General features: G+C 55.8%; 7 protein-coding genes across 7 annotated transcripts; 4 read left to right on the plus strand and 3 right to left on the minus strand.

Moving 5' to 3' along the window:
• Nucleotides 1–15: 15 nt before the first annotated feature.
• Nucleotides 16–2469, minus strand: KVR01_006301 (uncharacterized protein). The gene has a single exon (XM_044785323.1). It carries the CDS (start codon nt 2026–2028, stop codon nt 910–912), a length of 1119 nt encoding a protein of 372 aa, XP_044645104.1. The 5' UTR covers nt 2029–2469; the 3' UTR covers nt 16–909.
• Nucleotides 2470–2874: 405 nt separating this feature from the next.
• On the plus strand, nt 2875–3738 carry KVR01_005790 (uncharacterized protein; the record flags this gene model as incomplete). Its single annotated transcript, XM_044790576.1, has 4 exons — nt 2875–2899; nt 2974–3032; nt 3105–3171; nt 3245–3738. The coding sequence occupies 4 exons, from the start codon at nt 2875–2877 to the stop codon at nt 3736–3738; spliced, it is 645 nt and encodes a 214-aa protein (XP_044644593.1).
• Nucleotides 3739–6283: 2545 nt separating this feature from the next.
• Nucleotides 6284–8323, plus strand: KVR01_006474 (uncharacterized protein; the record flags this gene model as incomplete). Its single annotated transcript, XM_044791911.1, has 2 exons — nt 6284–7051; nt 7199–8323. The coding sequence occupies 2 exons, from the start codon at nt 6284–6286 to the stop codon at nt 8321–8323; spliced, it is 1893 nt and encodes a 630-aa protein (XP_044645277.1).
• Nucleotides 8324–8674: 351 nt separating this feature from the next.
• On the minus strand, nt 8675–10774 carry KVR01_005889 (uncharacterized protein; the record flags this gene model as incomplete). The annotated part of the gene is made up of 1 exon (XM_044788798.1): nt 8675–10774. One exon carries the CDS (start codon nt 10772–10774, stop codon nt 8675–8677), a length of 2100 nt encoding a protein of 699 aa, XP_044644692.1.
• Nucleotides 10775–12588: 1814 nt separating this feature from the next.
• KVR01_006366 (uncharacterized protein) lies at nt 12589–13406 on the plus strand (the record flags this gene model as incomplete). Its single annotated transcript, XM_044791696.1, has 3 exons — nt 12589–12832; nt 12900–13184; nt 13255–13406. The coding sequence occupies 3 exons, from the start codon at nt 12589–12591 to the stop codon at nt 13404–13406; spliced, it is 681 nt and encodes a 226-aa protein (XP_044645169.1).
• A 1388-nt stretch (nt 13407–14794) lies between these two features.
• KVR01_005746 (uncharacterized protein) lies at nt 14795–15664 on the plus strand (the record flags this gene model as incomplete). Its single annotated transcript, XM_044783480.1, has 3 exons — nt 14795–14905; nt 14972–15042; nt 15604–15664. The coding sequence occupies 3 exons, from the start codon at nt 14795–14797 to the stop codon at nt 15662–15664; spliced, it is 243 nt and encodes an 80-aa protein (XP_044644549.1).
• Nucleotides 15665–20887: 5223 nt separating this feature from the next.
• KVR01_006047 (uncharacterized protein) lies at nt 20888–21256 on the minus strand (the record flags this gene model as incomplete). Its single annotated transcript, XM_044791039.1, has 1 exon — nt 20888–21256. The coding sequence occupies one exon, from the start codon at nt 21254–21256 to the stop codon at nt 20888–20890; it is 369 nt and encodes a 122-aa protein (XP_044644850.1).
• Between the last annotated feature and the right edge of the window lie 552 nt (nt 21257–21808).

Below are 21808 nucleotides of genomic sequence, written 5' to 3' on the forward strand. Positions count from 1 at the left end.
CGCCGGTCGCGATTATTTAAATAAAGTAAAGCTGTTTGTCATTATAAGGGGGACTATTTTAGATCCAGCAAAATCGACGATAGTCCACTAGTTCAATCTTCAGGCCCCTGCGCAATAGTAGAGATGCAGCATTCCCACATGCTCGCCTAAACGAGCCATGATTCTATCAACAGAAACAGCTAAGGAGTGGTAGCTTTCTCCCACGCCGGGCTGTTGCTCGCTGAGAGCAACTTGAACGTCGTGCATTGCTAGCCTTGTGCTGTGTGCGAGACAGACGTGATGAGAGATGATATTCAAGAAACTTGTGGCTTGCTCTCCTGTCTCCAGTTTCACACGGGCGGGAGAGTGCCGCCCGTCGAGTGATGCATCCATATGCAGCAGGTGGCATCTTGTGCCGGTAGCGTTCCCTCACATGAGGCGAATGAATCTGGTTTGAATGGTTCTTTTCGCCCGCGGGACTAGGTCGCCCCCATCCGCCCCTAAGCTGGCACGCCTCCCTGCGGAATCCTTCCCATCTCCATCTTGGGGCGGAGACAAGTCGTCCTGGTTGGTTGGGTGCGGGTTGATTCTGGCATGTCTTTACAGCGCGCCGTGCCATTGCTGTGGGCTAGGCTCGGGTTCGATGTCCCCCAAGCGAGTCACTCGGTAAGCCTTTGCGGAAAACGCCCCGTGTTTTCCCGTGTAGGCGGCCTCGTGGCGTGAAACCCCTGAGCAGATCTCCTCGTATGGGCTAGACTTCGTCAGACGCGAGGGGTCTTCTACCGCTGCCTTCGCGTCGGTGGAGGGGTGGATCCTTCTTGCCAAGATGTCCTCGGCGGTCTGTCAGTGCCTCCTCTGCGCCTCCGGGGCGGAGGCCGGGGGAATCGACGGCCCTTCCTCTTGGCGCGAGAAACCTCCTGTTTGCATCATTCACGGCGCCGCGCTGCCGCCTCCCTGGCCAGCGCTGCCGCTGCCTCCGTCGGGGTTCTCGGACTGTGACCTCCTCATGCGCTCCTCGACGGCCTTGGCGATGACGTCTCTCCTACTCAGGCCACCAGCGCCACCACTGCCACTGCCACTGCCACTGCCACTGCCACTGCCACCACCCGCGCTGTTGCTGCTGCTCCCGCCAAGCACATGTGTCCCTCCGGTCCAGCCCCCGTGGTCCGGGACGTCGTCCTCGGGCGACTCGTAGTAATCGCCGTCGCCGACCGAGTGGCCTCCGCTCTTCCAGTCCGCAGCCTGCACCTCCCTCTCGATCTGGTGGCACAGGTCCCAGAACTTGCGGTCGTGCGGGCCGTGCACGTTGTGCGCCAGCTCGTGGCACAGCGTGTTGCGGATGGTCTTGTAGTCCCTGTAGCCGTCGTAGGCGTCGGTGCGCAGGCGCAGCTCGATGACCTCGCCGCGGTTGCGGTTGAGGCCCAGCAGCCGCGTCGTGCCCTCGTGGCTCGACTGCGTGTTGGCCGCCGGGTCCATCTCGGTCAGGAGCCCCACCGTGAACTGGTGCTTGCGCATCGACGCCCGGATGCCCGGGTCGTCCCTGAGCCGCTCGAGGAACGCCCGGCTGCGCTCCGGGTTCGTGTACCCCCCGAGGGGCTCCACGCGCTGGAAGGTGTACTGCGCGTCGGCCTGGGCGCGCGCCGGGTCTGGCCGTGTCCGCCGCGCCGCCACGGGCCGGGCGGCGGTGGTGTTTTGGGCGTGGCGGCGGGCCTCGCGGGCGCGGGCTGCTGCGGAGGAGTCCTGGAGGTCCTTTATGGCCTGGAGGGTGGGCACCTGGAGGAAGACCTTGGCCCCGTCCAGGTGGGCTATGGCCTGCTCGCCGTTGTCCCAGGCCTTGAGCATCTTGCCCTTTGCGATGAACTTGGCCTTGTCCCAGTCGTACTTGTCTGGCGAGTCTGCCAGGTGGTCCTCGCAGGCGTTCAGGAGGTCGTTCAGGATGGCGTCTGGTGGGAGGTGGAATGTGTCCAGTTGTCTGCCGCTTTTGGTGACGGTGACTGTGAGTGTTGGCGCCTCCTGCTGGAGAGGCCCCGTCTCTGGTTCGGCGGCCATGGTGTTGGGCCAGGAATGTATCGGAGTGAGCCTCTCTCTCTGTGGTGACAGTCTCGCCCCAACGCTAATTAGTTATAATTAGTGATGCGATCAGTCAGCTTGAATGGGTCAGCGTTCACACGATGGATGGTGGTCTGGAGACACGGAGGTTTCGTATGTGTAGAGGTTGGGAATCTCTTGAATTAATTTTATGGCAACAGGGTCAGCTTGGTGTGGTCTTCGCCTTGCGACCCGTCGAAGCTTCGACTGACGTCTAAGAAGGCATCACCTGGAGCAAGGATTGGTAATCTTGTACGCCACGCCGCGATGAGCCGCTGAAGCCGTTGAGCCCGGGGCGAGGGCGTAGGGAGGTACCTAGATTAGAGGTGGCAGCAGGCAGAGACAAAATGTAGGTCCTTAGCGCCACGACTCAGCTGCGGCCCGGCAGTGTTGCTGGCAGGCTGGACGACCTGGCCCCTTCGTGTTCCTGAAAAGTGATCCGTGCACTCCTGCAGGCTGCAGGCTGCGGGCTGCAGTAAGGAAGAAGGTGCTCCTGGTTCTGTTTCCAAATTAGCGGTCCTCCAGCAGGGATCCAATCAGAAGCAAATCGCGTTCGTGTCCTTTAGCAGAGCTCCCTCAGCCCATACTGCACAGCTGGCAGGTCGTCATTTTGTTGTTGGCCCCAACTGATCAAAGGTCCCAGGTTCAATTGGCATCCCGCATCTCGCATCTCGCATCTCGAAAACCATCAGCTCTCGTTAACGCTCAATCCACGATCGGGCTCGCTCTGGCTTTCCCATGGTCAACCCACACTCTCTTCTTTAACCCAACCAAAAAAGCGAGGCTGCCACGGCCGTATAATTCAAGATGTTGAACGTATTCCGCGTCGCAGGTGTGTATCTTGGGCTTCTATCTTGCGATGGCTTCAGCCGGGAACATAGAACGGCACTGACATGCGCCTCTCAGCGGACTTCTCCCATTTGGGATCCATCTTCATTCTGCTTCACAAGATGATCGACCTGAGCGTTAGTGACCCCCCCCCCCCAGGGAAATCCCCCAGGACCAACCTCGATCGCACGCACTAACCACCCTCCCAGAGCTGCTCGGGCATCTCTTTCAAGTCACAAGCCCTCTATCTTCTGGTCTACGTCACAAGATATCTTGGTACGTCCTGGTGAAACCCAGCCCCCGTGCCTGCTGCCCTTGCAACGGCAACGGCTGACCCGTCTCCCGACAGACCTGTTCCAGACAAACAGCCTCTACAACCTCCTCTTCAAGATCGCCTTCATCGGCGCGCAGGGCTACATCATCTACCTCATGACGACAGCATACAAGCCCACCAACGACCCAAACGTCGACACCTTCCGCGTCCAGTATCTGCTGGGGGGTGCAGCGGTGCTCGCCATCCTGCTGCCGTACAAGTACACCCCGTCGGAGATCCTGTGGGCCTTCTCCATCTGGCTCGAGTCGGTGGCCATCATGCCCCAGCTCTTCATGCTGCAGCGCACCGGGGAGGCCGAGACCATCACTACCCACTACCTGTTCGCGCTGGGCCTCTACCGCGCGCTGTACATCCCCAACTGGATATACCGGTACTTTGCCGAGGAGGGCCACAAGGTGGACTGGATCGCGGTTGTCGCCGGCCTTATCCAGACCGTTATGTACAGCGACTTCTTCTGGGTCTACTACAACAAGGTGCTGAAGGGCAAGAAGTTCAAGCTGCCAGTGTAAGAGACATGGGCTAGCCTGGCATGGCCCCAATCACAAGGCCGACGCCGGACTAGAGGGTCCGGTGCAACAAGAAAACACACAAGTATGACCAGACAAGCTGCCCAGGACGTGGCCCTGACGGGACTTTTGATGTTATGGCGACCACGCATGTCTGTCAGATGTGACATGCGGTATGGATCAATAAACCGGCAAGTGACTCGTAGCCGAACCGAGGGCTACATGCATAATGAAAGGCGTTCACGGGTACAAATGAGGTTCGGGCTGCGGAGATGGTGTTCGCCGGGGCCACGCGTGATGCAACGGGCGTTCATGCGATCGCAGGTGAGCTTTCCTCAGTTGAGGGTCTTGTTGGTCAAAAAGATGTATTTATCATCATCATCAAGGGTCAATGAAGGCAGGAATTTAGATGCCTACCTGGACGTGCTGGGCTTGGCTCTCTCTGGACCACAGGGCAAACTTGACACCGGTCGGGTATCATCGACAGGAGGGGCGGCAGGCGATCTGCCAGAGCGTCACCCGTTCGTGGGACTCGTGGCCCGTATGCTTTTCCTTCCGAAACCACGCTTCTGCAGCAAACTTCCCGTCTCCTTGGCCCTCGAAGATTACTCACCTCTGACTTATGATTTGGTTTATATTATATGAGAGTTATGTTATGGCGATTTTCTTAAACAAAGTTTCCTTCTTTGGAGTGGTATTCCGAGACATGCGTTGATGCTTGGCCCGTACCTGGTTCTGCTGCCAACGGCTTAACTTGGAAAGCTGCCAACCAGCGGGATGACACCTCTTCCCACCCCACAGCCCACGTCCATAGCGGGCTTGTTATGGTGTTTGAAGGTGAACGCCACGCCCGCCATCCAGTCAGCCAGTGAGAGGGGACAGGCGATCGGACCTGACCTGCCAGGCCTGCACCCTGGTCCCGCCAAAAGCTTGGCGACGGCTCGACCAGGGTAGCCTTACTCCCTTCCGAGCATCCGATCTATAAAGCACTTGACGTCGTGGGCTCGATGCTGCTGTGGCCCGTGCTTGCAAGGAGTTGAGACGTCTCCAGCACGGCAGGCCAAGCGATAACCGGGGCTGGACTCCCCCTTAGACCTGAGAGGAGCCTCAGAGGGACCTGAGAAGGAGAACATCTCCCGTCACGATCTCAGATGCAACGGGCAGATGCCCGCCATTCCTGCTGGCATGAAGCACCTGAAACGCTTAGTCACGACCCACGGGAACGGGGCGGCCCTTTGGAAGACCTCGATCTTGCCCGTGGAACCGTGGACCCGTGGACAGACGACAGGTAGTCCCCGGCAGCCTCGACACGACAAGCTCGAGATGACGAACGGTTCAGATCAATGGTCTAACTCGCCGGGCCGCAAAACAACATCCGACGACACGGCCCAGCAACAACGCCACTCGACCGAATCCGAGTTCCGAGAGTGATGCTGATGCTGATGCTGATGCTGATGTGATGGGCTGGACTTGACTGAGGCCGTCGAGAGCACTTCGCTCCCCTGTCCAGCCTTGAAGCCAACCTTGAAGCCAAGGCATTGTCAAGGGGCACATGCGGCTCAACAGTCTCCCATGTCGTGTTCCTGCACCATCTGTCATCCACATGTGCACCCCTCCCTCCCCTTGCTCCCTTCCACCCTTCGCCGTTTTGAGAAACTTACACGCGGCGCCTGCACCTCTCTGGTACCCCACCCCGCCCTCGCTTGTTTTGGGATCACAACAGAAATACTCGGGTTGCCAAGCGGCGTCCAGTGTCACGGCCTGATGGGGAGTTCGTCTGTCCCTGAGTAATGTTCGTTCATGTGTGTTTATTCTTGTCGTCCAGCGTCCGGATGAACCAAGAGCGCCCTCTCGTCCCCGCCTTGTACGAGTCGTATCCCACCACGTTCGGCGCCATATGGTCGGACCGTGGGTGTTTATGATGCCCACCCTTGACCATGTATAATTCATGCCATCTGACTGACGGTGAGCCGCGAGGCCCGCCCACCGCTTGCTCGGTGTCAACGTCCACTCCGCATCTGACCTTGTCTGCTTGTTTATGCTATTATAGCCCTATTAAGGACCAACAGGAGGGGGAGGCTCTTGCTTTGTCTGGTAATCCGGCGATCACCCGGAACCCCCCGTTCCACGTTTGACAGCTCGCTTAGATTCAGAAACTGGCCCGTCATTCCTCCTGCAGATACTGTCGCCCTGGCTGATAGAAGGGGGGCGGGGAGGGCATGTGGTTGGACTGCCATATTCCTGGCATCCCTCCCGCCCACGGACGTCGTTTCTATCACTATCACACACACTCTCCCCCGCCTTAGACCTTGCTGTAGGGATTCTCCGGGAAGGTTCAGGTCTGCCGCATCTCGTCCGGTCGTCGTGGTGCTCGCAGCGGATTACCGTTGCTGGCAACTTTACTACCCACTTAGCCCCGTTGCCCGGACTCTCTGGACCTGCCCGAGTACGAATAATAACACATCACAGTCTTTGGAAAATAATGTTCTCGACGCGATAGCTCTGGGAGTCCCGCGTCGTTTGATGCTGGTCATCACCAATATCCGCGATGGCCGGAAGACGAATAACACAGCTGGCTCTGCTTCTTTTGCTTTCGTCAAGTTGTGCCTGGGCGAACGACGGCACGAGGAAACCCGAGAGGGGCGACTTGAGACTCGGAAGGGACGACGTCTCGCCGGGACAGAAAGCCCCGCTGGTGGAAGTCCGGGCTGAGCAGGATGGAACATCGTGGGAAAAAGTTAATGAGGAAGCACGGCAGCAACGACGCCAGGAAAACACATCTGAGAGACGCATACCACCGCAACATGAGGAGGATATCATCGGATTGCAACATGCCCAGGCAAAGTCACCCACAGCCGAGGAAGCCGCCCAGATCACCACGGCACCCTCATTAATTCCATTAATTCAACGCCAGGACAACAACGGCCAACAGGGCCAGATAGACGACCTCAACCGCCGGCTCCAGTCCGCACAACAATCTGCCCAGCAGGCCCTCCAGTCACTCAGCGACGCGTCACGGCGGGTCTCACAAGCCAGCCAGCAACTCTCACAATCTTCACAACAGCTCTCACAACAGAGCCAGCAGCTCTCGCAGTCGTCCCAGCGGCTCTCCCAGGAGAGCCAGCAGCTGTCACAGAGCCTCCAGCAGGCCACGCAGTCGGTCCAGTCGCTGACCCGGGCCGTGAGCGACGCCCAGTCGAGCGGGAGCTCGGCGTTCGCGAGCTGCACGGACAGTGCGTCTGCGGCGCTCGCGCGGGCCTCGGGCGAGCTTGCGAGCAAGGTTGGCGACGCCCAGGCGCAGATCACGCTCGCCAACGTAAGTTTCACCCTCATACTCTTGACCGCTAGGTCCAAAGGCTGTCCGTCCGCGGGGTGCTCTTCGCATAAAGCAGTGCTGCGCCTGACGTGTGCTCGCCCACACATGAAACGTATCCCATCTCACCGCTGACCCCCCCTCGCACAGAACCAAGCCCAGGACCAGGTCCAACAGGCCCAGGGCGCCGCCGTCTCGATCACCCAGGCCGCGCTCGCCATCGTGGGCACCTTCATCGGCTCGTCCCTGCTGACGGTGCTGGTCGTGTGGCTCATCATCCGGCACAAGCGCAGGCAAAAGGACCGCATCGCGCCGCCCCTCAACACCAGCGTGAGCAGCTACTATGGCGGCAGGCCCGGCGTGGAGTCGTACGGCAACATCACCCGCGACGTCAAGGACGCGATCCTCATGTCGCCGCCGGCCAGCGGGACCACGACCAAGGTCGGCTCCGAGAGGGCGCGGTCGCTGAGGGGGAGCAGGGGTAACGATATGGTCACCAAGGGGTACGGGCCGGAGAAGGAGGCCGGGCTGGGCATGGGGCCCACCGCGGGTGGTGGCGGCGGGACCGGGCCGGACAGCAACGTCCAGATCGGGTATGCCCGGAGCACAAACTACCGCGAGCGCAAGACGCCCAAGCTGTCGGAGCCGCCGCCGGCGCGGAGGAAGGACAGCATCCCCGGCGAGGGAGGGGCCACGACGCCGCGGACGCCCAAGTACGAGGTCTTCCCGAAGGTGAACCCGTCGCCGCCGGTGGCAGCCCCCATCCCCGGCGCGCGGGGAGGGCCAGCAGCAGCAGCAGCAGCAGGAGGAGGAGGAGGAGGAGGAAGAACCACCCCCCCGTCGCCGCCCCGGAGGTCGATCCAGCCCGACTACAACCTCCAGGCGTGGCTCCAGACCGGGACCGTCTCCCCGTTCGGGACGCTCGAGCAGGCGGCGAATAATGACAGCAGCAACAACGCCACCGCCGCCACGACCACGCCGAAGCGGACGTCCGAGGTCAAGTGGCCGCTGCAGGGCTCCTCGTCGGAGCCGCCGTCGCGGTCCAACAGCAACAACAGCACCGCGTCCGCGGCGGCCGACCCGTTCGCGGACCCCGAGGCCGCCGCCCAGCCCGGGGTGGCGGTGACGAGGGATCCGCCTGCGCCGCCGAGGCCGGTGACGGTGGCCACCGCCCGCGGCTCCGCGGCTACGAGGTCTGTCCGGGTCGGGGTCGAGAGCATGAGGGGCATCGGGCTGCCTGGGGTGGCGAGGAAGCTGCCGCTTCGGGACCCCTGATTTAATTTAGCTGTGGGCAGATGATTGATACACTGGAGACGGGCAGTGAGTGGGTGAGTGACTGGTGGAGGACCCCGGTGGGAGGTCGGGACTTGAGTTCGACTCGTCCAGTTTTTGGATGTAATGTCTACTTATTCTTTCAGCGGATATGCCTCTATGGAGGACCTGGTAGATAGATACATACAGCCTCGGAGCCTCTTTGTGGCCGAGCGCAATAATAGGAACAATATCGAACCCAACGAGGAGAAAGACACAAGTTGCCCTCTGAATCCGATGATGTAGAACGATGACGGTAGTATCCGGCGCCTGACTTTGAACTCGGAGCAAACCAAGTAAGAACATGATAAACCCTCATATATCCGTGCTGGTCGCGTCCCTCCCGGTGAAGACCTTGTGCATCCTCCGACTGATAGCCTGCCCAATCGTCCGGTCCGTAAACGCCCCGTCCTTGTTGGCACTCTTCCGGATCGCCTCCAGCGCGAGGGGGCCCTCGGCCTCCAGGCCGCGGACGAGCTGGCCGACGTTCGGGTACTGGCCCGCGATGCCGTACGCCATGGGTGCCGTGACACGTGCGACCTCCTGCAGCATGCGCACGTACGTGTCGGCGGCGCTGTCGCCCGTCCGCACCTGGCCCGAGTCCATGCAGAACCCGGCCGACTCGTTGGCCGCGTCGCGCTGCCGCCGGTACGGGATCGTGCTGATGTGCTGCGTGAAGACCGAGACCCACTGCGCCGTCTCGATGGGCGCCGCCGTGTGGTGGATGATGACCCCGTGCTGCACCTGCAGCTGCAGCAGCGCGTCCTCGACCTGGTCCTCGTCGATGTACGCCGGCGGCGGCTTGGGGTCCTTCCTGCGACGGCCCTGGGACGCCTGGCTGCTCGGGGGCGGGGCGTTGGCGGCTCCCGGTGCTGCTGCATCCGCCGCCTCTGCGTCGGCGCCGGCGTTACGGACCGCGGACTGGAACTGGCGGTTGCGCACGTTGCGATTCTTGCGCATCCAGGGTGTTAGGCCCTCGATCATGTAGATGAGCTGGTCGCCGTCGTAGTGCTTCTGCATCTGGAGGACGTGGGCCTCGAGATCGGTGCCCTTAAGCCCGAGGGCGAGCTCCACGAATTCAGCTGCAGGCATGATGACCATTGCGTGCTTTTCGGTCTCGATGCGCTCAGGGGTTGGCTCCCAGTAGCCCTCATCGTCGTTGAACCTGGCCTTGACCTTCCTCCGCCACTTGACCACGTTATTAACGGGGCTGGCGTACGGATAGTGCCGAACGTTCAGGTCCTCCAGTAGTGCCTCGACTTGCAGCCTGACGCTGGGGTTCATGGACGATGGGAGGTCGACGATCATCTCAGGAGTGCTGACCTTCTTGTCGGTCCTGACCTTGTTCACCTCGGCCAATGCGGCTGCCCTCTCCTTTTCCAATCTCCTCTGCTCCTTGGTTTCTTCTCTCTCTCTCTGTTTCTTCAATTTCTCGGCCTCTCTCACGGCTGCTTTGTCTTCAGCAGTAGGTTTCGTTTTGGATGTTTTGGATGTGGACAGTTTCGACGCTGAGGTTCTGGACACTGTTGAAGCCTTCGACCTGGCGATCGAGCTCAGATTCGACTTCTTCATGCCTCCAATATCAGGGAACTCCTCGTCTTCATCGTCATCGGACGAAAATGGGAAATCTGCCAGGTCACCCAAATCGATCCCGCCAGAGCGGCTCCTTGCAAGCCCGTTGCGCGAAGACTGAACGTCAAGACCCCACTGATCCTCCCGTACGCTGGCCTCGGGAGCGGAGCTCGAAATATGATCCCATCCCACTGATCTCGCGGACCCTTGGGTACGCTTTTGAACCTGCCGCGGGCTGTTCTCTGGTAGTCCTGGGCTGGGCTCTCTCTTCCTGCCACCTTTGGGCGGCATCATCGGCTTGCCTGTCGGTTTCGGAGGAGAGCTTGCGAATGGATCGTCATCGTCATCATCGACGAGGTTGATGATGTTCTCCTTCTCTGGGAGCCGAGGAGAAATTGCAAAAGGGTCACTCGAGATCGCGTCGCGCTTGTTCGAAGACCTTGGCATTTGAGGAGAGCTCGTGAACTCGATCGGGTCGGGATTCCACTTTCTTGGAGCAGCAGTTTGAAGCACGCCAGGTCCCTCTCGAGTCCTCTCTGCCGCGAATTTCGCGGGTCCTTGAGCAATCTTTCCACGATCGCCTACAGAAAGCAGACTATCAGAGTCGCCAGAGACGCGTCGTCTCTTGGTGGGCCGAGCTTCGAAGGGGTCAAAATCGTCGGCCAGCAGGCTCCCTGTCGAATCAAAGTCGTCTTCCAGAATGAGAACATCGTCTGCGTTCGACACCTTTGAATTGGCACGGCCGGCCAATGGCCCGGCCCTGAAGTCTGGAATCGGGTCATCGTCGTCAATGGCTGTCAAGTCGACGACGTCATCGTCTAGCGCCCGTCTTTGTCCGTTCATGTTTTAGGCGCTTGTTGCTCTTTTTCGACCATGTCACGCACATCACACTGAGAGGTAAGTGTCGTTGGAGGGTTTCTCGGGACAAACCTTGGAACGACGCGTCTCGAGCGCGTCGACGCAGATAAGGTTTAAATGGTAAGGAACGATTGGATGGCCGGCCAACCAAAGTAAATAGAGCTGGGCCAAGCAGTCGCATGCTTACATAACACATACCCAAGTATCTAGGTACTTAAGTACCTAATAATTGGACTAGGACCATCGCATTACTGCACTTCGACTTGATTTCAACATGACAGGACAGTTCAATCAATCGAGTGTTCTCGTGGTGGCTGTTTTGTTTATAAAAGAAAGATTGATAAATGACTACTTCGTTCTGAGCATACGGGGAAGTGCTGATGACTCTGGGAGGGAACACATTATGCTGCTGTCTTCCTACCCAAATGCCCAGGTGAATGCATGTGGCTGCAAATGTTCCTAGGAGCAGCAAAGCACATGGCACAACAATTCGACCGAGGCAAACTTTCTGCTCTGTCTCAAATGCGACTAGAAACTTTCTGAATGACTCCGACTTTTTCTTGAAATGGCCATCATGGATGGCAAGCTATTATGTAACAATGGAGTTATCAATCGCAATGCGGATGAGACAAAGTCGGGGGCGATCCAACGGCTTGCCGGGGAACTGTTCCTGCTCAAGTGCCAAGAAACTTTTCTGACTATTTGGCGTGCATAGCTGCAATTTCTAATTCATCACTTCACACGAGCATTAGAGTTGTCCTAAGTCTAAGACAACCTACCACTTGAATCTTTGATCTAGACGGCAGCATCCTTGAATACTCTCGTGGCTTCTCTCCCGAGGTCGTGTTGTAATCCTTCTGCAGCACCAGGGCTGGTATCTTGATCCCTAGACGATCAGCTTGCATGTGGTCTCTCATTGAGCAAGCCTCAGCATCAGCACTAATATTACGCCACCCCCGGGTGTCCTGTTCCCGAGGTCTAGGACAGAGCGATACGTTACGCCAACTATGGCACATTAGATGTTAGTTTCCAAAATTTTGAGAAGATATGTCGCCAGTCATCGAGAGCCATCCTATCAGTCGAAACATGTGTGCCTATTGGTTTCGTAAGCTACTCTGTTCTCCCTGTTGTATTGATGATGCAAAAGCACCCGGCTCACATACACCCTCGACATTCGGTAACCTCTATATGGGTAGTATCAAAAGTTCTGCTAGAGAAAATGGATATGCATGGAAGGATCCTGTGGGGTAACATTCTCAGCCACCTAAGCTGTGTCGCCAGGCCGTCGGGGACTTTCGTATCTGCGGTTTGTTTCCCCTCTTTAGCCACAGAAGAGTCTAGAGAAGAGATCGCGTAACATGTGCAACGAGAACTCATAGACATCCTGGCAAGTGTGTGGCGACTTGTGTTTCCAAGGGTACTTCGTAACTGTGGACAAGGCCGAGCAAGTGCTTCAATTGCCAAATATCAGTATGATGGCTGCTGACCCTGTTCAAAGATACATGTGAGTCTTTTCGAGTTATGAATGTTGTGATACGGATCGATCGGCGGGAGCTTGACGACTGACCCAACATCGGGTCCAAGAGCTAACACATCAAAGGGCGTCTTGACGAGAGGCATTTGATGTGAGAGCGAGGCCTATGACCACGAATATATAATAAACCTTATGGGACACCTTGAGAGTGATCTTCTTCTTTCACCTGAGCAAACCATCATCCAAAATTCACCCCGGACAGTCCTCAAGCAGTAGCTAACTATTTCTAAATATTCAGATCTGGTGTCTCCACATATCCCTCAAAATGAAGGCTTTTACCGCTGTCATTGCCATGGGCTCGCTTCTGAGTGTGAGCCTTGCCTCTCCCCTCAACGAGGTCAGCCTTGAGGAGAGAGCCTCGTACACGGCCGATGATCTTGCCGAGCACCATGCTGAAGCCCGTCAACTGCCTGGGCTGCCTCCTGTCCCAATCCCAACCAAACCTGTCGACATTATCCCCGCCCTTCAAACTATTCTCAAGCAAACCACAGCCGTCCTCAACATTACCCGTAGGCCTCCCAGCCCCCTGGCACAATTTATTTGTTGGACTAGTGTGCTAACGGAGTCCTCATCCAGAAGCTGGTCTACCTCCGGCTGACGGCTTTCCTGCCCTACCTGCCCTCCCAATCGCAGACCTGTCCCTGCCCGGTCTGCCCCTGCTTCCCGCCGGCACAGTCTCCTCTCCTGCCGATATCGTCAACCAGCTGTCGTCCATCCAGTCCTTGATCGACACTGTTCACACGATCCTCAGCAACCTCCCCACAGGCACCAGCCTCGACCAGCTCAAGCAGGCTCTGGCCCTTGCCGGCCAGATCAGGACCTTGGCCGCCCCCATTGTTGAGCGAATCCAAGCTCTGGGTCGTGAGTAGTTCCCGTCATGGATCAAATAAAAAAAAAACAGATGATACTAATGCTACTCATTCCGCTACAGAGAACGGAATCATCCAGTTGCCCGCCAACGTTGTCGCTATCTCCGACAGCCTGTCCGACCTCCTCAGTCTCATCAACTTGATCCAGTTGCTACTGGGCCCTACTTCCTCTCTCATCCCGATAGTCCTCGCTTCTGTTCCGGCTGCGGCCTAAGTTGACAGAGTATCAAACCACTGATACCTCATCACTGGGGTTCTCAGCCATCAGGGAATGCTATAATTCAGGGCCTGGTCGTTTTTCGGCCGACAAAGGAACCCTCCTAGAAAGTTGTATTGGCGCCAAATACCTCATGTGAGGGCTTTGGGTGGACAAGACTCGTGTAGTCTTCAACTGTCTTTGCTTATGCCATCATACAGGCCGCCGAGCCGATCAGTGCCAACCCTGTGCTCCTCTAGTTTTGTTTTCGGTACCCACCTCTAGTCGATCATTCTGGTATCTTTATATGACGGAAGACTGATGCAGTATTCCGTGAATTCAGAGTTAAATTCCTTGGCCTTAGGTCCCAATGATTGATGTGTGGTCTTTACAGTACAAAACCCCTGAGCGGCAACCAACTAGACTAACATTGAATAATTGGTTTCGCTTCTATTCCGCATACGTCCGAGGGTATATATGGCGCCTTCATACGGTGATAAACGCTCAATACCCAGCGCTTAAAAAGCATACGGTGTCGATACAGTGTTCATGTATCTATATCCCGGCATCCACAAAATTTATGGGCCCACTTTGGCGAGAGCTCAAATCACCCGCACATCGCAGTAAGAAAATGGGGACAAAGTTCTATCAGCTGGTTGGTGAAATATCCACAGTTGAAGTCCTCTATGTGGAAACCATCAACAAGGCAACTGATCCAGGGCGTCCCCGGAATTCAACAATTCGTCCAAGCTTAGAGACTTCCAAGGTTCATGTCATCCATGTGGCCATGATCCGGGCTGCCCAAAACCTCACGCCGCCATACTCAGGTAGTCGATTCCCAGCGAAGGGATCTCGGCATTTTTTCTGTTAATATGCGAAGTGATTATTTCAAAGCAAGTTGACAAATAATGAATGAAATAATAACACTGTCAGATGGTCATCTGCAAGCCGCCATGAACGATCACCATCGAAGTCACACGCAAGTTAAGCACCAAGGTACAATATTATTCAGCAACCATTGCAACGGTCTTCTAATGTCACGTGAGATTAAAATTAAAACTACCATTATACTGTTGGGCGAAGCGATCTTTCGTCAAGAACAGAACTCAGAACAGCATGAGGTCGCTCCACCAAAAAGACGGCACAGATTGGCTTGCATGTACTCTAGGCACCAACATGTATGAGTTGCGTAATCGCTTCAAGTTGTAAGCTATTCAAAGTCTCGGTTGATCCTTGGCCCACCAGGCCAATATTTTGTCACCAACTTACTGTAACGGCTTTCTTTCAACAGCTGTGCCACTCCTCTACCAACACCTACAGCGTACCCGCCACGATTATTCAGACCAATTGGCACGTCTGAACCAGATACTTCGGGTCGACTCCTGGTCTGAAAGACTGCATTCGTGATGGCCGGTAGGAAGAGGCGCGATAGCGGGCCCGTGGCCGCTCCAGCCGAGCCCAATAGGAGGGCCAGCGATGCTACATCACAGCCCAGAGACGAGGAGGCCACACAATGCGTGGCCTCCAAACTTGACCCGGAACTTTGGGATACTGCGAGATATGTACCGACGAAAGCACTTGAGACCGAGACAGACTCTGAGCGCCGCCGGAACATCGAGGCATGCCTCAATTATATCAATGAGAATGGCTATCCGTAACCAGACGAGGTGTTCATGGCCATGGATGGTGTTGTCAAACACATAATCGAGCGCGAATTCATGGCTATGGACTGGGTCTCGCTAAAGGCCAGTGGCAAGAAGGACAAGGCTTTCTTGATGGTGGGTTCTCATGACTATCCCCTGCCTGGGCTTGTTCTGTTGTTGCTGGGTTCTAACTGCTATCACCAGGCCGGACCTATATATGGGCCTCCAGAGGATCGTCTTTACGAGTGGTGAGGTCTCCATATAGTAATGTTTTAAATACTAGCTCTTAAGTGTTTACTACTCTATGAAGGAGCTGTGTATGGATTCACTGTATATAGAATAGAAACAAAACTAGTTACCTCACTATACATCTATATTCGAGAGAAGCTTGCATTGCGAATGCGCCAAGTCCGTCATCATACCAACGTGATATCCACCTCCGTGGATCTATCTGTATCAAAAGGTGTCGAAATGGTCCAGACCCCCTTAATTTTATCCTTGAAAACAAATACCCCAATACGACGCCAAGCTTGCCTGCCTTGTATAATTCGACCCGCCGGCACGACTACAAGTCCTGCGCATGCCCACTCGGTGACAGTAACGCTGTGCCCTTTTTCTTCCATGCTGTCGTGAACGTAGGTGCGGTCTCCAACCTCATCGCCATGAATCGATTCCCAAGCCTCCATAATGGTCAGTATCATACAAGCATCGCTCGGCAGTGTACATCCGGAAAGAAGAGCAGGCTCGTCGTGCGCGTAATGCATGACTCCCTCCATTCCGCGGACACACAGCCAGTGTTGACCATGCGGCCGGGCGCGAATATTATTTCCGTCCCATTCCAGATTGCAGGAGATGCTCTGGCATCTCAAAGTGATGTATTGGTCTTCGAAGTCGTGGAGGAGCGTCGTCGGATCTCTGGGTGTGAGATGTCCGGAAGACAGCAGCTCCGCTTTACGAACGGTATGGTTTTCATGATGGAGCAGGGTGTGGTAGATTCTGAAATCCAGATTGTCGTTCCCGGAGGCTGATCCATCGCAGGGGATTGAAAACCAAGACCATGATGGCGTCAGTTTTAACAGCTGGTCCCTTTCCTCCTTGAATCGCCCTGCATCAGGTATGCTACCGACGCACCACAAGAGGCCGAGCTCAAAGAATCCGTCCCACATGCCGGCAACGTACGTGAGAGAAGTCCGCGATTGGATGACTTTCGCGACGCCGGCAAGGGCCATCGGTCGATCCGTCTCATATGTGAGCTGTCTCGCGCGATATTCTTGCACCATTGAGGGCCACTGGTTCTTCAATGTTTTGAGTTGGCCAGTCATAAATACGTTTTTGATGTTCAGGGGGCGCAATTGCGACAATTTGACGCTGGTCTCAAGATCCAGTCCCGCAAATATGGAGTAAAAGTGATCCTTTGACCCAGAGAGTGACTGTATGGGGCCGTCGAACTCATCAATGGCTATTTCGCAGCATTCCCACAACAGCCTTCCGTCACCGTAGCATATATTCCGGGGACACAGTGCATGTTCCTGGAACACCCATGCTCGAGATAGCAGTGGCCACAGCTGTCTACGTGTGCTTGGTGACCAATACCGGGCGGAGTGTCCCGAATCGGCTTGTACTACTAGGTAGTCTGGCTGGGTCCGCTTTCTCAACGACATTGCGGCGCTGCGTGAGCCCCCGTAGTGTGGACTTCTGGGTTGAGAATACAGCTTGCAGGGGAGATGAGTTCGTGGGTCTCGGAGGTGTTTGTGAACAGTTTCTGCGGACGGTGGGTGGATATAAGAGATATTGCAGGCAGCTCGCCCATAGACCGTTGCCATCTTCAAGGCTTCTTTCTTCCAGTCATCGGGGGAATCCTGTATAATGCAGAGGGAGTCGATCCAAAGATAATGTATGTCAAGGGCTCTCGTTACCCGAATCGCATCTATGTATTTGGCTGGCAGTTGCTCTGGCCGTATTTCCGACTTAAATGTTTCAATATTTGCTTGGTTTAGTTGCAGTAGCAATGATGGATTTAGACCCCAATTATGGCTGAGCGTGGTGTATTCAAGGTTGATGATGTTTTCAACAGCGCATTCTAATCTTATCTGACTTCCGCGAAGATCTAGGAGACGGGAAGGATGGTCTTCTTTCCGGGCAACGAATGCTGAAAGCTTGCTGCATTTGTCGTGTTCACGGGCACAGGCGTGGTACCAGCCGGCAACTTGCTGTAACTTGTCGTCATGTTTCGAAGATACAGGCTCGAAAATAGGACGGAGCGCATCTCTGTTCAACAAGGGGCCTATAAAGACCAGTTTTAATAGGGGGCACAAAGTTGCAAAGGCATCCGAGTTCTGACATACTATTGGAAGGAAATATATATAGCCTAGGCAATGGGAAGTGCTGGGGATCGCGTAGATCAATCGAGCGGCCCAAGTCTGTAGTCCTTGCTCGTATACTAATCTCAATTGCATCCGATGTTTCACTGTTATAATCATCAGCAATCTTTCTCGGAAGCAAGTAGTACTTACAGAACTCCATACATAGTAGGAGGGACCATCTTCCGCCATTCCATCAACATCTTGCTCCATCTTATCTCCATCTTCCGCCATATCTTCCGGGCTGCATTGGTTTGATTGATCCAACGAGGCATTTTGAGTGTATGTTGATACGACTTCGTAGGAACATAGAGCCAGATGGTCAATTCGGCGCCCGCAATGATCGGCTTGCTTGGGTCGAAGAGACGTCCCCCGGCACGGTCCCAAAGTAGGGCACAAAGGTGACAGCCATCGAGGTACCCTGATTTCAGTTGTTGAGCCGAAGTATTGCATGTCTCCTCAGTACCCTGGAGAACATCATCCCCTGTGAACAGCTTGTGAAGCAGGGTAGACTGTCCGGAAAACGCCACACAAGAGCGGCATAAATCACCAAGAACGACAAAGGCATTCCGAGGCACGATCTGCTCGTACGCAGGGCTTGAATCAATCGTGACCATCGCGCCGCTGCCTTTCCCTTTATCACTGTTCAGAGTCTGGTATTGTGCAGCTTTAGGAACCGAGGTCGTAAACGGGACTGGAATGACTGAAGAAATCTCTTCTGTACCTCCACGGCTTCCTGAAAGTAGAACGAGGAAAAACAAATGAGTTTTCCTAGAGACGTCTTGGCCGGTATCGTGTTGAAGACGGTCGCTCTAATTCGAGAAGTTTCAAGAACAAAATTCAGCGGAAAGAACAGGTCTCATGGACTCATACAAAGTCCAAGGCTGGCATCAATGATGTATACAACATACTGCATTGTTAGTAAGCACCAATACCAATGACCACATGGCTATGGCCTTGGCTTGTAATCATTGGCGATGGATGTCTTGGCCAAATGCAGTACTAGTTCGGAAGCATTTGCCAGGATTCAATTAATCAACTTCAACATATTGTACTGTCTTTTGGGCAGGTTTCACGTTTGTCCTTCTCAACATGGTTTGTTTGTAGCCGGGTAAAGTGACTTTTATTATCTTGACTGATAGTCTGAGATTCCATGGCGGCTATGCGTTGCGGTATGTCCTTGATCAGTTCAGAATAAGGATAAGCAGATTTGGAAATCTACATTGTTCTTTTCAAGCGATGGGTCTTGAGCGCTTACCACCGTTTGAGGGCGCCATGTATGTCCTCGGACGTATACGGAATAGAAGCGAAACCACATACTGCATGTAAGAACGGGTTGAGCCAGCCATACAATTCCTTCGGAGGCACCACAATAGCACAATGCTCCGACGATGCCTCACCATCCGGCACAATGCTTAGCCTAGGTTTATTGTCTGTCTGCGCCCCGAGTCTAGCTTCAACGTAGGGTCACAAAACCTGACGCGGACCTAACGTACCTAGGTACTCAAGCCCCCATGGTCGCCACGAGAGAAGCACGCTGCCGGGCCTAGGAGCCCAATACGGCCCTCTTCCGCAGCTACCAGATGATCTGATATCCGGCGTGCATACACATGTAGGGATCTACCGCGCGGCGTCTGCACGATGCGCCACCAGCCAGCCACTGACAGCTGTCCCCTGGTGGTGGCAAGCCCGCAGCTGCCAGCGATGCGATGGTGGCTTGGTGAGTACGTAGGAAGATCGGACGACACGACGTTTCTCTCGCGCGGGTCCTGGAAATTGAGAGGGGCAACACCAGGGCGCGCCAGGCTCCTAGAGCAGCTTAGCCTTGTTCCCGAATAAGTACCCCAAACTTTAGAAGGTTGGGTTCCCTACTAAGCTCGCGGACGGAAAAGGCTCATATCGACGAGAGACTCCCGAGGGGCTGGCGCCCTAGGTGGAGTACCTGGGCGAAAGGTGTCCCAAAGAAACGGCGCCTGTGGCGCGAGGCTTGCTGAAATGCAACGCCCGGGCTTCTTTTCTTCGTTGCAGACTAATAAATGGGCTGGCGGCATTTGCTGCTCAGGCAGTTGGGACACTGATCTATCTAGTTCTGCATTGTCTACAAGTTATTATTAGCCGGATCGAACGATGGGTTCCAAGGGCCAGCAGCAGCAGCAGAAGCAGCAACCTAGCAAAACCCACGGTCCCGTTTCGCGGGTCTGATAACATGCCTCCGTCCCTGGCTGAGATCTGTGCCGAGTATACTTTCGCAGAGTTGCAGCACTGGAGAGGTCGCAGAGTCGCAGAGAGAAGAAGAGAGGCCGGCAGCGCGGCATGTGACGCTGCCTAGCCGAACGAGACTCGACGTTGGATATCTGCCTATCCGTCCTGCACGGCCGTCCACTACAGGCAACTATAGTCCGCGTCCCTCTGATATTATCTGCTGTCTTCGACTTACCGACTCTTTACAAGACATGCCAACCCCAGCCCCCGAACACGTCTCTCTGCTGCTACTGCTGCTGCTGCTGCTCGGCGGAGGGAGGGGAGATATCCCAACCAACCACGCCTATGCTGACGTGCCATTCCATCCCATCCGAACCCATCTTGCACCTGCGCCCCCCAAAAGCCTGGTTTCAAGGAAACAAGAACAGCGCCACCACCCGTGCAGAGGCCGTGCCGTGCGAGAGGCGTGAGGCGTTCACTCCCCCGATCGATGGGATGGGCGATCACTTTGGTGCCACACGTGCCGCGAGAACCACAGTTATGTGTACCACAGTTTGTCTGTGACCGTCCGCGGCATTAGCGCTGGTGCACGGCCGGAGAATAAGTGACGAGCTGGCTCGCTAGGAGGCGCGCCACGCCCGGTTGGGGCATGGCTGTTTCTACAGTGGGTGGAGGTGGGTGTGGGCGTGCATGCTGGGTGCGTGGGTTGTCAGCACTTGTTTTGCTGGTAGAGCCTCCCTCTCTCTTGCCTACTGTGTATGGGTTCTAGACCGCTTGACCAGGCATGCATACGTATTAGTATCCGTGTAGTACGTGACCCGTGATGTGATAGTGTTCAAGGCGGGGAGACTCGTGATGTGATAACGTCCAAGGCGGGGGAGACGGTGGGTCTTGGGCCGGACGGCCTTGTTCATGCAGGCAGGCGGGCTCCGCCCAACGTGCGGGCCTCGAATATGGAAGTTTGCAGCTCCGAACACCTCTTGTCCGGGCTCAATGTGTGACTTGGGCTCCGGCCGAGGTCCTACATATCTAATGAGAATTTGATCTATGAAGATCGCCGGCTAAGGCCCGATGTGCTTTTCCTTGCACATTGAGCAAAGCTTTAAAAAGCGACCACAGGCTGCGGAACACGAGATTGGGTCGCTGGCGGCATGGTCCGGGCCAGGCTAGCAGCTAGGAGGAAAGCTTCATAGTCGGCTACTCGAGATGGTCCCCTGCACCGCGCTGGTATCCGCCGCGTGTCTGTCTTCCAGGGCCCAGCCGGCCTAAGAGCTCCGGGCTTGGGAACTTGCCGTCATGCCAGGGCGGATACCAGTAGAAACAGGAGCATGAGATGAATGTCGTCCTGCTTTCTGAAGCGAGACTCGAACTCCTTGACGTTCCTCTGGATGAACGACTTAGAACAAGCCAGTTGCTCGATACCTGGGGAACCCCTGGGCACGGTGGCCCGGCGGACAGGGTCCTGGAAGAGCCCTTGGCGTGATGGGAGCGTGCTCAGATCTTGACAATCGGAGCATATTGCGCAATTGGCAACCCCGTGGGTGGTCAGAAGCCCCCGAACGACCCAGCTTTCAGGGATTTCGTCCTCGGGCATCACGTAATAGACGAAAGTGAAGCCCACCGCGATATGATACCACAGTGCAAAGCAACACTGAAGCTCCATTGCAACTGCACCTGCGGTGGGCTGCCCAATGGGTCACGAGCAGGCTGGGGACGGGGACACAGGGCGCCCGGGATGTCCTCGCAGACCGAGATGGCGGGTGTCGCATGAATGCTCAACGTGTACTTCTGGAAGGATGAGTCCCTTGCGAACAAGCCTTAGTGTGCCGGCCTGGGCGTTTTGCATTTCCAAACCCGCGGGTTTGAGAAGACGCAGCATGGTTGAGGTCGACACCGACAGACGATAAGGGAGTGGGGTATTGCACGACGTGTTGTTAGCACGACGTAAAGGGAAGAGGGGTGGCCGGGGTGGTGTTTATACTCCCTTGCAGACCTCTACTCACACATCGTTGGATGAGTGAGTCTCGCAAACAAACAAGATGTCCATCTCGTCCAGACCTTGCTTGGCGTGCACCAGGAGCCTGGGTACGGGTATCACGGGACCGCAGACAGGTGCAGCTGGGGAAGCATGGGAATGCCTGGGTGTGCGCATGAATCAAAATGTCCGAACCTGCAGAAGCTGGCGAATGTCTCTCTGGGGCGCCACGCCCAGGTA

The sequence above is a fragment of the Diaporthe batatas genome (genome assembly GCF_019321695.1).
Source record: "Diaporthe batatas strain CRI 302-4 chromosome Unknown Contig00006, whole genome shotgun sequence".
Lineage (NCBI taxonomy): Eukaryota > Fungi > Ascomycota > Sordariomycetes > Diaporthales > Diaporthaceae > Diaporthe > Diaporthe batatas.

Bases quoted from the DNA above. Each gene is read 5' to 3' on its own strand.
- KVR01_006301 (XM_044785323.1), bottom strand. From the start codon at position 2,028: ATGGCCGCCGAACCAGAGACGGGGCCTCTCCAGCAGGAGGCGCCAACA.